This window comes from Panicum hallii, chromosome 1 (assembly GCF_002211085.1).
Source record: "Panicum hallii strain FIL2 chromosome 1, PHallii_v3.1, whole genome shotgun sequence".
Lineage (NCBI taxonomy): Eukaryota > Viridiplantae > Streptophyta > Magnoliopsida > Poales > Poaceae > Panicum > Panicum hallii.
The window spans coordinates 8,136,147-8,148,675 of record NC_038042.1 but is presented as its reverse complement, the minus strand read 5'-3'; the positions used below and the strand labels follow the sequence as shown (position 1 = coordinate 8,148,675).

At 55.2% G+C, this 12,529-nt stretch overlaps 1 protein-coding gene across 1 annotated transcript; it reads right to left on the bottom strand.

The window, feature by feature from the left end:
- Window positions 1-2,929: 2,929 nt before the first annotated feature.
- LOC112895534 (protein bangles and beads-like) lies at window positions 2,930-4,712 on the bottom strand. Its single transcript, XM_025963497.1, has 3 exons — window positions 4,551-4,712; window positions 3,869-4,432; window positions 2,930-3,610 (listed from the first exon to the last, which is right to left on the bottom strand). The coding sequence occupies exons 1-3, from the start codon at window positions 4,710-4,712 to the stop codon at window positions 2,930-2,932; spliced, it is 1,407 nt and encodes a 468-aa protein (XP_025819282.1).
- Window positions 4,713-12,529: the final 7,817 nt, after the last annotated feature.

Here is a 12,529-nt window from a genome sequence, read left to right as displayed (position 1 = left end):
ACCAGTCTAACAACCGGCCCCACTTCGGGGGGTCCGGCCGGGTCCCGACCCGGGGAGACACCAAGCGACCTGGGGTCCGGCGAGCCCCCAACTCAATCAGAAGGATCCAGTCTGGCTGGCAGAGTCAGGACCATCCAGAAGCCGGTCTACTATGTCAGTGAGGTCCTTCACGAAGCAAAGGCCAGGTATCCTGAGACGCATAAGCTCCTTTATGCTATACTCGTTGCGTCTAGGAAACTCCATCACTATTTCTAGGCCCATAAGATTGTGGTGGTGACCTCCTACCCATTGAGGGCCATCCTCCACAATTCCAACGCCACGGGCAACATTGCCAAGTGGGCTGCTGAGCTCGCTGGATTCCAACTCGACTTCCAGCCACGCCATGCCATCAAGAGTCAGGTCCTTGCTGACTTCGTCGTGGAATGGACACCAGCACCAAGCGTCCCAGGGGGTCCGGATAATGGGTCGGACCCCCCACGTCCGGAAGTCAGGGCTCCAGTGTTCACCCGACCCCACTGGACGCTATTCTTTGATGGGTCCGCCCGCAGCAAGAGGGCAGGGGCTGGCATGGTCCTCATCGACCCACGTGGCGAGTAGTTGAAGTACATGGTGCACCTCGACTTTGAGGCCACCAACAACATGGTGGAGTTTGAGGCCTTAATCTTTGGACTCACGGTGGCTCTGTCCCTGGGGGTTCGGGAGCTCCTAGTCAAAGGAGACTCCCAACTCGTCATCAGACAGGTCCGGGGGGACTGTTGCTGCAACAATCCCCAGCTTGCAGCCTACCTCATCCACGTGAGGAGGCTAGAGAAGGACTTCGATGTGCTGGAACTGCAACATGTTCCACGCGAAGGCAACTCAGCAGCTGATGCACTCTCCGTGAGGGCATCGACTCAAGCACCCGTGCCTGAGGGCGTCTTCCAAAGACGTCTGCTGAAGCCTTCCGTCCAGCCTGCCGATTTGGGCGAAGGGGGTCGGACTAGCACCTCGAAGCTAGCGGTCCCGGCGGCGCTCCATCCGTGGAGTCCGCCAAGGGTTGTGTGCTCTCTTGAGGGTCCCGAAGACCTCAGGGAGCCACGCCCAGTTTCTCAGGAAGGTCCCGATGCATGGATCTCTAAGATCCGGGACTACCTGAAAGATAATTTCCTTCCTGAAGACCAAGCATCTGCTGAGCGCATAGTCCGGATGGCTAAGCGTTACACGGTGGTAGAAGGGGATCTCTACCGCCGTGGCGCCAACGGCATCCTTATGCGGTGATCACCCAGGAAGAGGGCCGCGATTTGCTCGCGGAGATCCATGGAGGCGAGTGCGGAAGTCATTCTTCATCCCGCACGCTGGTCGGTAAAGCCTTCCGGCATGGCTTTTACTGGCTGACAGCGCTCCAGGATGCATCACGAACCAGGTCATCACCGACAATGGGACTCAGTTCATGAGCCAATACTTTCAAGAGTACTGCAAGAACATTGGCATCCAGCTCTATTTCGCCTCAGTGGCGCATCCTAGGAGCTATGGCCAAGTCTAGCGGGCTAATGCTGAGATTCTCAGAGGACTCAAGATCCGGACCTACTGCGATCTTGAGAAGCATGGCGCAAAATGGATTGATCAGCTTCCGAGCATGCTATGGGGGAACCGGACCACACCCAGCCGGGCGACAGGGGAAACCCCTTTCTTCTTGGTCTACGGGGCCGAAGCGTGCCTTCCCCCGGAGGTCACCTTGGTCTCTCTATGAGTCCAAGCTTTTGATGAGGATTTGCAGGAACAGCAGCATCGCCAAGACGTGGACCTCGTTGATGAGCGAAGATGGCGAGCAGCAGTCCGAAACGCACGGTACAACCAAGCGCTCCGGCGCTATCACCAGCGGTTCGTGCGTAGTAGGGAGCTCCGGGTCGGGGACCTAGTCCTAAGGCGAATACTGAACCGAGAGGGCCTCCACAAGCTCTCCCCCAGCTGGGAGGGGCCCTTCAAGGTGACAAAGGTGTACCAACCCGGATCTGTTCGCTTGGCTACGGAGGAAGGCATGCAACTATCTAATCCATGGAACATTGAGCACCTCCGTAAGTTTTATCCCTAGGACCTAGTTGAGGGGAAATTTTTCCTTTGTAATTGGTAGCATCACTGTGCGGACCAAGGCGGTGGAGGTCCGCCCTCGTAAACCTGGCCCTTGGCGTACATCGCATAATTCTTTTGTACCAATTCGTTAAGGAAAGATTTGTTCTCACTGTGTCTTGAGGTTTTTGCGGTTTTAATTTATTTGCCTCTCACTACACTAACCCCCCACGTGGTCTTTCACATCTGTGATGTACCTGAGGCCTTTCTTGAGTTGCTACGCTACGTCACTGCCCCAGGCCCTCTGTTTCGCAGGAGAAAAGGGACTGGGCACCTAGGAACTGGCTTCAGGGAGACGTGCTCATTCTTTGCTGGGGACCAAGGTTGTGTAGCCACTTAGCCTGGTTCCGTACCCTAAGCCTACACGTCCTGCCCCCCTAGGGCTAGTACCGTCCTACCTCGAACCACGGGCCCGGGGGCTGGGACCCCTTTAATCCCTAAACCTAGGCCCTGGCGCTCTGACTTGCTATGCAACTCAGAAGGTTCTCGCTGGTGAGTCCAGGACCTCGTGGGGACATCTACTAAGCGTCGATTCTGAGTTGTTGCAGGACCTTGGTTCTATGGTAGCTAGTCCCGACCTATCGCGACTACCTCCCAGGGGGCCAGGGGACCTCGGTATACTTAGAGAATCTGGCGACCAGAGAAACCGCTAAGTTTTTCGCTTCCTCAGACACATAAAACGCTCAAGTCTTGCTTCTAGCAAAGCAAATATATAACTTATAATCTACACATTTCACAAAAGTTATATTACATCTCGAAAGTTGTACTACAAAAGCAATAATAGAGATACTAGGCCTATTGTCCTGGTGGTCTGGAGGCGCCCTCACTTCCTGCAGGTTCGGGGCGGCGTTGGATGCGGGACACCACCATGTCCGCCGCCTCCTGTACTCCTTCCAGCGCAGCGGCCGCCATCGCCTGGATGGGGCCGACCAGGACGGGAGTCAGCTGGAAGGCGGGATTGTGGCTCCGGAAGCTGGTGTAGATGCTCTGCCGTCCCCCGTGCAACTGCTCGCCCTTCTGTCTCTAGGAGGTCGTGCATGCTGGCCTCCAGGTCCCGCAACCGCTCGGCGGTGGAGTCCAGCACCTGGAGGGCAGCGCCAAGTGAAGATGGAGCCTTTGCCACCCAGATGGGGCTTGCTCCGAGCGTTTCCAGGGAAGGGTTCACTTCACCGACCCACCTCACTATTCGATCGATGCTGGCGCTCCGCTCCGCCAGGAACTCCTCCACCTTGGCCTCCCATTCCTGGAGGGCTGTCTCATGCTCCCGAAGCCTCCGGGTCCCAGCCGCCAGTTCCTTCTCCACGGCCGCCTCCCGCTCCTGGAGCTCCTCGAGCCGGGCCACCTCCTCTGCTTCACGGGCGGCAAGCCTGCGTTCCCTCTCCACCGCGGCTGCCTCTAGTTCTGCAAGGGTAACCTCCTGCGCCTTGGTCACCTCCACCACCCTCTTGGCCTGGTTGGCCAGCTCCAGGGTGATTTTCTCCCTGTCCGCCGCCGCCTGCACCCTCTGCTCCGCCACGAGCTCCCGCTCGAGGGCATGCTTCTCTCACCGTGCGGCCGCCCTCTCCTGTTGGGCAGCTGCCGCCTCCCGGTCAAGAGCCTGCTGCAATTGCTCCTGCAGGAGCTCACGCTCCAGCACGAGCTCGGCGCGCTCCCTGGCGTAGTGGGTGGAGACGGTCTTGATGCGGTCCCCCAGGCGGTGCTCCCAGTCGGAGAGCCGGAGGCGCTCCGCCTCCAGCTTCTGCAACTCCCAGCGGATGCCTACCTCCAGCTCCTCCTGAGCCTGCTGGCTCTTGGCAAAGAGGCGGGGGAGGGGGACCTCCGCTGGACTTGGCAGAAGGCGCCTTCCCAGCACCACCTCCGGTTCCTCCTCCTGTGCAAGTGGAGTGGTGCTGGCGACCTCGGCGACCTCCGGCATCGCTACCTCCGGCACCACTGCAGCTTCTGGCGCTGCCGCCTCCGGTACCTCCGCAGCCTCCGGTGCTGCCCGCTCTGCCATTGTGGCAGCCTCCTCTGCTGCTGGCTCGGATGGAGGGGGCTCCGCCATGATGTCCGGCGCCATTGCAGCTGCTGGCACCTCTGTCATCACAGGAGGTCCGGTGGCCTCCTGCTGCGGGGCGGCATCGGACCTTGGAGGTGTGGCGGCCTCTAGCTCCGGACCCCTGGGTCCGGCAACCCTTGGTGCTGGCGTGGGCAGAGTTCCTACAGGAGTTGTCGCCGACTCCCTAGCAGAAGAAGAAGGTACTGGCTGGGGGCCGGACCCCCCAGCGGGAGCGTCGCCGGCAGACGCGTCGGATGCAGGACTGTCATAAGCCAACAGAGTTGGGGCCTAGAAGACAAATGCGGAAATAAAAAATTCCAAGGAAGACCACTTACACGAAACTGTACCACTCCTAACCGCCCCGGGTGATTGGGGGAACCTTTCTTCCCGCCGAGGATCCCCGGACCTTTGGTGGTGTTCTCCGGCCGCTGACGCTCTTGGCGGCGGGGGTGGGGTTTGCGGCCTCGGCTCCGGTGGTGGTGGTGGTGTCGCTGGACACTGCGACATCGGTGGCGGTGGAGGTGGAGGAGCTCCGCTCTGCCTTTCCGCCTCTGCCGTCCTCTGGCATTTGGCGGCCGGCTCCCCGACGAAGGAGCCGTCACCGCGCTGGAGCCTCCGGGTCTTGGACCCCTCCGTATGGTCCTTGTGGTGGTGCTCCGGCACCGGCACCTTCTCTTTCCCCTTCCCGGTGGGGGCCGGACCTCCGGAGCTTGGCCCCCTGGGACCTTGGCTGGCACGCTGCTGGCGGTTGGGGGAGGCGCCGGGGATGTGAATCCCGCGATTAGGGTCGCCTCCTAACTGCCGGACTGCCAGGCCACTCTCGTCGAGGGTCGGCATTGATGCCAGGACTGACGACCGCAACGCCTGGTCCTCGCACAGGGCCTTGACCTCGCTTGGGAGGACCAGGGACTCTGGGCTGAACGCCTCACCGGTCATCGCCCGGAACGCCGCCTCCAGCTCCGCCCTGGTGAAGTCGGTATCAGGCCCGCACGCGATCCTGCAGCAGTCATTCTGCCCCGTATACATGCAGGCCATCCTGGTCCACTGCTGCAGGGGAGCGATCCGTCGCTTCAGGAAATCACCGAGCACCATCAGGGACGTCAGGCCGCCCCTTGTGAGATTCTTGACCCGATCAAGAACCAGACCAAGCTCCTCCGGTAGCGATGGCTTGGCCTTCCAGGTGCTCCGGTCGCTTTGAGGCCCCTCTGTTGGTAACTCCAGACGGTCGTGGGCGTCGGCCTCGGTGATGACCCAGCCTTCACGCAAATCCTCCCACTTGGAGCTGGAGAAGGCACTGATGTAGGAATTCGCCATCCCGTGCCGGAGCTGGAAGTAGTAGGCGCCGACCTCGCGCCTGCTCCTCCTTGTTCCGACCAAGGCATAAAAATGCCTGAAGATGGCGGTGCAGGGGCGGACCCCCACGAACATCTCCATAAAATGGGCGAAGACCGCCACGAGGAGGACAGAGTGGGGGGTGAGGTGATGAAGCTGAAGGCTGAACTCCTCCAGGAGTAGGAGGAAGAAGGAGGAGATCGGAGGAACCAACCCACACATGGTGTACGAGTTGAAGAGGATGAACTCCCCCGTGGCAAGGTCGCGGAGGGGGATTTTGCCGGCCCTAATCTTCCCGGCTTGTGCTGGCGCGGACCATCCCAGAAGGCGGCACACCGAGTCTACCTGGGTTTGGCTCTGGAAGCGGCGTGGGAAAGGAAGCGAAGACATGATGATGAATGTCGAGATCGCAGGGGATGGATCGCAAGAGAGCAGGGAAGAGAAGGAATGCCGAGCGCAAGGAAGTTGAATGCAAATGTGCGGACGGAGATGAAGGGGCGCTGCGGCGTCTGCTGAAGGCAAGAGCAAAAAGGTAGCTGGTCTCTCCGGAGCCTACCTTTTATCTAAAGGCTGCTCACCCTCTCGAGCTCTGCAGCGACCGAGGAGAAGCCGAACGGTTGCCTGCACCAGGCCCTTTCCTCTCACACCCAATGACTGGTAGGCCCAGGCCCACCAGTCAAAGGCGTGACTGCTGGAGGAAAGGGGGGAAAGGCGGAATCCGAACCGCCCGAGCCGCGAGATGGGCTCGGATAAGACAAGAATCTGAACTGCCTGACGCGCATGGCGCGGGCGGAGGATGGGCCCCTCGGGGATCCCGCAATGGGAGAAAAGAGATCCATGCCCTTCCCCAGCGGGAACAAGCTGTCCACCCAGTGCAATGCTGGGATCTGGCCCCACCTGCGGGTTCATCCCTCACCCGAGGTGGGCCCGGGGGCTCTGTCGGTACATACAGACAGGGGTAGCTCCTGCTAGGGTGTCCAGACACTTAGCGTAATCCATAATCTCCCCCTCGTCTTTTGAAGGACGTGGCATACGACCCGGGCCTGACAGCTGGGATCACGGTCTCCGGACCTTCCCCGTGCTCTTATAGGACCGGGGCCTCCACGTGCCCATGAAGGCAGGGAGGCTCTCGGGTGGCCCCCGCGGACCCGGACTCCCCAGGGAGGTTCAGGGCCGCCACGTGTGGAGACCAGACCTCCACGGGCCTGACCGCTCCGACCGGCCTTGGAGGTCCGGACCCCCTCCCCCAGGGAGGGGTGCGGTGCTGCCACGTGCCGCCTCCGTGGTGGCAGCGGAGCTGGCCCTGCCACGTGCCCGTGGCAGAAGGCCCTTCGCGGGTCTTCAGCCCAACTACCGCCTTAAATGCTGGTTGCTGGGCCGGGCGTGCCAAAGTCAAAAAGTATGGCCTGCCACTGACACACGAGGCAGGTAGGCTGACACCACGGTAGGCCCGCCTGTTTCCAAGGCGGCGCGTCGTAACACTGTATACTGTGCGCAAGCAACGTACAGTCCCGTCACGGCACCGCGCGCACACGTGATGATGGCCTGCTGCAGGTGAGCTGAGGTGTACGCTGTAACAGTGCACGCAGAGGCGACGGCGCGGCAGGGTCAGCGCAACTTCTACGCCTGTCAGAGGGTCCTGACCCAACAGTGGCAGCACGGCTTCCACTGTTGGGTATCACTGACAGTGGTCACTGTGCCTGCAAGGCAGCACACGACCATATCGAGGCTGTGGATGCGCACATCATCTCTCCAACCGTGAAGACTACAATGAGAAGCTGGAGATGAAGATCTCCATATCGCTCATAGAATAGGCTCCTGTAGGCCGGGCCCACCTGTCGGAGCCCCGCTCAGTGTAAGCACCTCCCTTGGACTACAAAAGGGAGAGAGCACTTGTTAGAAGACGGATGAAGCTCAGGTTCACAAGCCCCAATCTTTGGCTCTAGCACAGGCCAAGCTTACACAATACAACTCCAAAGTGGACGTAGGGTGTTACGCTCCGGCAGCCTGAACCACTCTAAAATCCTTGTGTCTTTCCTACGTTCATCCACCCCTCGATCAAGCGCTCCTAGGTCTCCTCCAAACCCATCCTTAACTAGGATTAGGCGGGTGCTTTTCGCCACCCGGCTGGAGATTTCCTCCGACAGAGAGAGTGGAGGAGCGGGAAGAGGTTCTGAAGGTTCGGCAAGCATCTACGCATCCATGATTGGGTGTTAACTCATTGTTGAGAACTAGCAGTAAGCAAACATTAATGAGGCTTGGGTGGACCATGTTAGGACGGGGGGGGGGGTGTAGGGTTACAAATCACTTGACTGGATCCTTTAGTCGGCTATCTGGAAGTATATCTCACTTGGTCACAAGGATGCTACGTTCCTAACAACCATTCACAAATATCTAGATTTATCTAGGAGCCCCTCTTGGTGGGGCTCCTATCTTCACATCTCTAGGGAGCCACCCTCTAATAGGATGGCTATTTAGGCCCAGGGTGAGGTACCCCGAGGTCGTATCCCGACACGCTGAAGAAGGAAATACCGGTGCTTAACCTCCAAGCCCACCGAGAGATATCCTCAAAGTAGTAGATTGTAGGTTGGGTGTTGCCAAGATCAAGAACTCGAAGGTGCGAGGAATATGAAATTTTAGACAGGTTCGGACCGCAGTATATGTAATACCCTACATCCTGTGTGGTGATTTGTATTGCTTTAGATATGGATTGTTTGGTGGGGGTCCCTGCCCATCTAGGGGACAGGGTTACATAGAAATCCTAGCCAAATACGAGCTTAGGAGTCATAACCGAGTACTACTCGGATAGTTTCCTTCTATTCTGACTAGTCTTTACTCTTGTATGAGTAGTTACAACTGGTGTAGGATGTGGGCAATGTCCCATTCCTTATCTTAGAATATGTGCGCCGTGTGCGTAGTCCCGTGGTCCCGGGTCTGACAAGCTCCCGAGCTCTTCGTAGTCAAGTATTATAGGCTTTCGAGTACTTCTGAAAGCGTCATCGAGTTCTCCCGAACTCTGTCTTGAAGGTGTCTTCCGAGTACTTTCTGGGCTGCTACGAGGTTGTGAGGTGCTCACACCCCGAGTAGTTTTTAAGTCTTGTTTTATATGGGGTGCAATAAAACTCGCACCTCATATGGAATAGCCCCCGAGCCTTAGGTTGAATCGAAGAATCAGGCTAAGGGTCAAATTAGTCTTGAATCTTTTGCTCTTATCTTCTAAATTTTAAAAAATAAGCCGTTGATGACACGTGTCCCGCAGCCACTCTTATCTTCTAAATTTTAAAAAATAAGCCGTTGATGACACGTGTCCCGTAGCCCCCGGGCCTTCAATCCAAACCCCAAGGTTTGGAAAAAATAATCCAAAGAGTCATGACATGGGTTGTGTAAAAAAATAAAAGTTTGATTTGATGGTTAAAATGAGTAAATTGGTTCAGAAATTCGAAAACCCTATTTTTTCTAGATGGCATCCTAAAAGAATGGTTAAGCAAATAACTTTCCCAAAGTAACCCAAAATTTTCGCTCAAAACAAATCTTATCCCGAGAAAAACTCTTTGCATTCCGCATAATAATTGTAGGGCCAATGCTGGTTATTTAATCGCTCGGTGACTTAGGGTTTACTCACCCTTTCACTTGTGCTTTCACTGCTCTAGCCCTTCACCTTCCTCCGTCTCGCAGCCGCCGCCGCCTCCAGATTCAAATTAAGGCCAATCGTAGGTGATCTTCTCCTGTTACGAGTAGTCGCCAAGACCTTCGTCCTCCTCTAGAGCGCTGCTTCATCACCCCAATCCTCAGCCCCCGAGCGCATGCAAGTGAAGCAGCTCGTGAGAACAAGGATGACCGGCAAGAAAAGTGCCACCAAGATGAAAGGGGAAGGATTTCAAGCCCGGCGCCACAGCGGGAGATGGGTGGAAAATAAGTAAGTGTTCTGAGGCTGACCTCAAAACTCTGGTAGATGAGTGCTTCCTTCAGCCCAAGGAAATTATCCAGTGGCGCCCTACCACTAGTGATAAGGGGCTGTATGAGAAGGCTGAGAAGATAGTTTTGTTTCAATATTTTGTCGAGCGCGGCTTAGCCCTCTCGACTTCTGATTTCTTCCGCTGTTTTCTTTTCCATGATGGCATTGTTGGGTATTTTAACGATTGCGAAAGTGAATCCGCAAGCACACAGATACTGTTGAAGCTTTCCCCTCGGAGAAGAGTATTCCAAGGGTATCGAATCCAAGGGAACGAGTGTGTATACCTACGACTCTAGTTATCCAAGGACAACCAACCAGATAAGGTAGGCGAAGGGTAGGGAGGATTCCTAAGGATAGCACTTAGATAAGTTAAAGGTCGATCTCTCAAGTAAGACTCGCTTCGAGCACCGGCTTACTCCTAGTTTGCCAGGAGACTCCGGTCAACAGCTCTACGCTATATCTGAACATGGAGGATTACAAAGGACCAATAGGGCTGTCATCACCTGCGGCCTACCTCTAACAATCCGTGGGACACAAGGCAAACCATTAACCCAGACACCACGTCTGCGCTACTGGTTACTACTGCAGTCTAACTATGTCTGTCGACCCGTAGCAAACTACAGCACTCCGTATAAATACGGAGCGACGAACCCGCTAGTAAGAGAACTGATCTCACTTATACATAAGTACTAAACCAAAGAAGGAATCATGAATACGAACTTACTTTGCTCAGAATGAAGCCAACATCCGTAGAGGTACGTAACAGGAGAAGAGTGCTAAGGAACTCAGCACTCCTCCGAGCTACTCCCTCTCCCCCCTCTCTCTCCCCCCCTTATTCTAAGGACTAGCCTAGGCAGAGCTTCGCCATGGAGTTGCTGCATTACATCTTCAAGTGGAGATGTTGGAGGTCTTGGTGGTGGTGTCTTGTGAGGGGTCTCCTCTCCTCCTTTTATACCTTGGATAGGTCAGTTCTGGCTGGTGTTATACAAGGAAACCCTAGGCGCCGACTTCTAGAGGATAAGCATGATCTTCCCGCCAAGGTTGAGCTTGCCAGGAAGCTGTCTAGGAATCACCTTCAGGATGTCAGTGGAAGACTCCACGTGAAAGATGGGCCTGAATGGGCTCAGTAGGGGGTCGGCCTACCCCTTTCTAAGGCCGTTTGGGCCCACCTTTGGTTAGTATACTCCTTGTGGGCTCCTTATGGGGATCGAGTGGTGTTCGGCTGAAGTTAAGTTAGTCTAGCATGTCATATGGGCCCTCAATCCTTGTGCAGCGCAGGATGTGATCTTCTGTGCATTCTTCTACGTTTGTGCATGTTTTCTCCCTTATGTAGACTTGTGTTTCTGAAATCAATGATTGACCAACACTTGTGGCATTCGTTAGTAATAACTCCTACCACTACTGTGCAGGATTTGATGGCACAAATTTTGTACTTAAGGGCCATCAACAGGCATCCAGCTCCATCATCTCAACCCCAACTTGATTCTTCACATTGCCATGTTTGTCCATTTCTATGAAGCTTTCTTAGGGATAGAACCCTATTTTGATCTTTTCAGCTACCTTTTTCATCTCAAGCCACAAACCAACAAGAACAAAATGTACAAAGTCGGTGGAGCTGGAATCCAGCTGCAGGAACGGATGGAAAAAAAGTACATCCCCTACAGGTTCCCAAAAAGTCTACCGGGGTGGAGGGAGTGATGGTTCTATATTGGAAACCATGAGCCCTCGCTTCCCGAGAGGACCGCTGGTGCGCTCAAGATTGCTGGTGAATGGACCTTGGCTTGCCAAGACATGAGCCAAATTGAAGATCTGCTCATCATGATGAAGGAGCATAGAGATGCAAGAGTCACTGGGCATTGGTGATGTACTTGTGGGTGGGCAGGCGAATCCAGCCACTTCAGAAGTGCACACGATTTAGCTTCGAGTACCTTGGCCTCTCAGATCCGTCTCAGTTTTTTGCAGAGCACATTGAGAAAAATGAAGCAGAGCTACGAGTAAGCTGGGTACTCTTGGGTGCTGAGATCTTGCCATATGTGCTGAGCCTATATTCAGTGAAGAACCCTCCCAAACAGGTAGGGGTAAGTAGCCGTATGATGTGAATGTACCGACAAATCTTGAAATCTTGCGACAGGATGATGTGAATGTTTATAGAAGCATGCCTCCGATGCTAGACATTGATCGTCTGAGTCACATTATGCCGTCGGCATTCCAAGCGCCCAAAATCTCTCGACCCACTATTGATCCAGTTAGTGGGGAGGAATATGAGGGTACCAATGATGACCGCACCCTAGCGGAAGTAATGAAAAGCAAGAAAGCGAAAACCTCCCAAGAAGATACAAACTCTCCTGGTGGTGACCTTTTGCCAAATCACCCAAAGAAGCTAAGGGCCACCGCTCGGAAGCGCAAGGCTAGCGCCTCATTGGGTCGTGATGAAGATGAAACACCCAAGTAAGTGCCCTGCCTTATTTTGCAAGTGCTTTTGGTCGCTTTATGTTGATGATTCTGATTGAATTCTCCCCTTTTTCTTGATTCTTCAATGCTAGCTCCGCGAACCCCAAGCACTCGAAGCAAAGGGTCGGTGAAGTTTTCGGGGATGATACTGTGAGGGAGCAAGATGTGCCCTCTGTCACTGTGGACCCGTCATCAGGTTCTGCAAGGGCCACACTAGGGCAAGCAACACCCTCGGCTGGCCCAATAGCTATGGTGACCGATGCGCATGCCACGTTAGGGCAAACACCACCCCTGACTGGCAAATCAACATCGGTGAGTGCTTTAGGTGCTGCTCCAGCACCTAGAGCACCTAAAACAAAGAAGTTATCTATAAAGAAATGTGCACTGTAGGTATTCGAGTACTTTTCCATTTGTAGGTTTATGGTTGTAGGTAACAACTCTCCTTGTTGTTTTCTGTGCACAGGCCGTCCTCTGCTTTGAGCTTGGAGCAGCTTGGTGATGCCGCGGATGCTCCAACCCCCGAGATAGATAAAACACCTGACGCTGCGACGTTGGATGTGGTGCCAGCTGTTGACACTCGTTACGACATGGTTTCGACCATCAATTTGATCAGAAAATAGGGAGAACTAGCATTTCTTGCACGCATA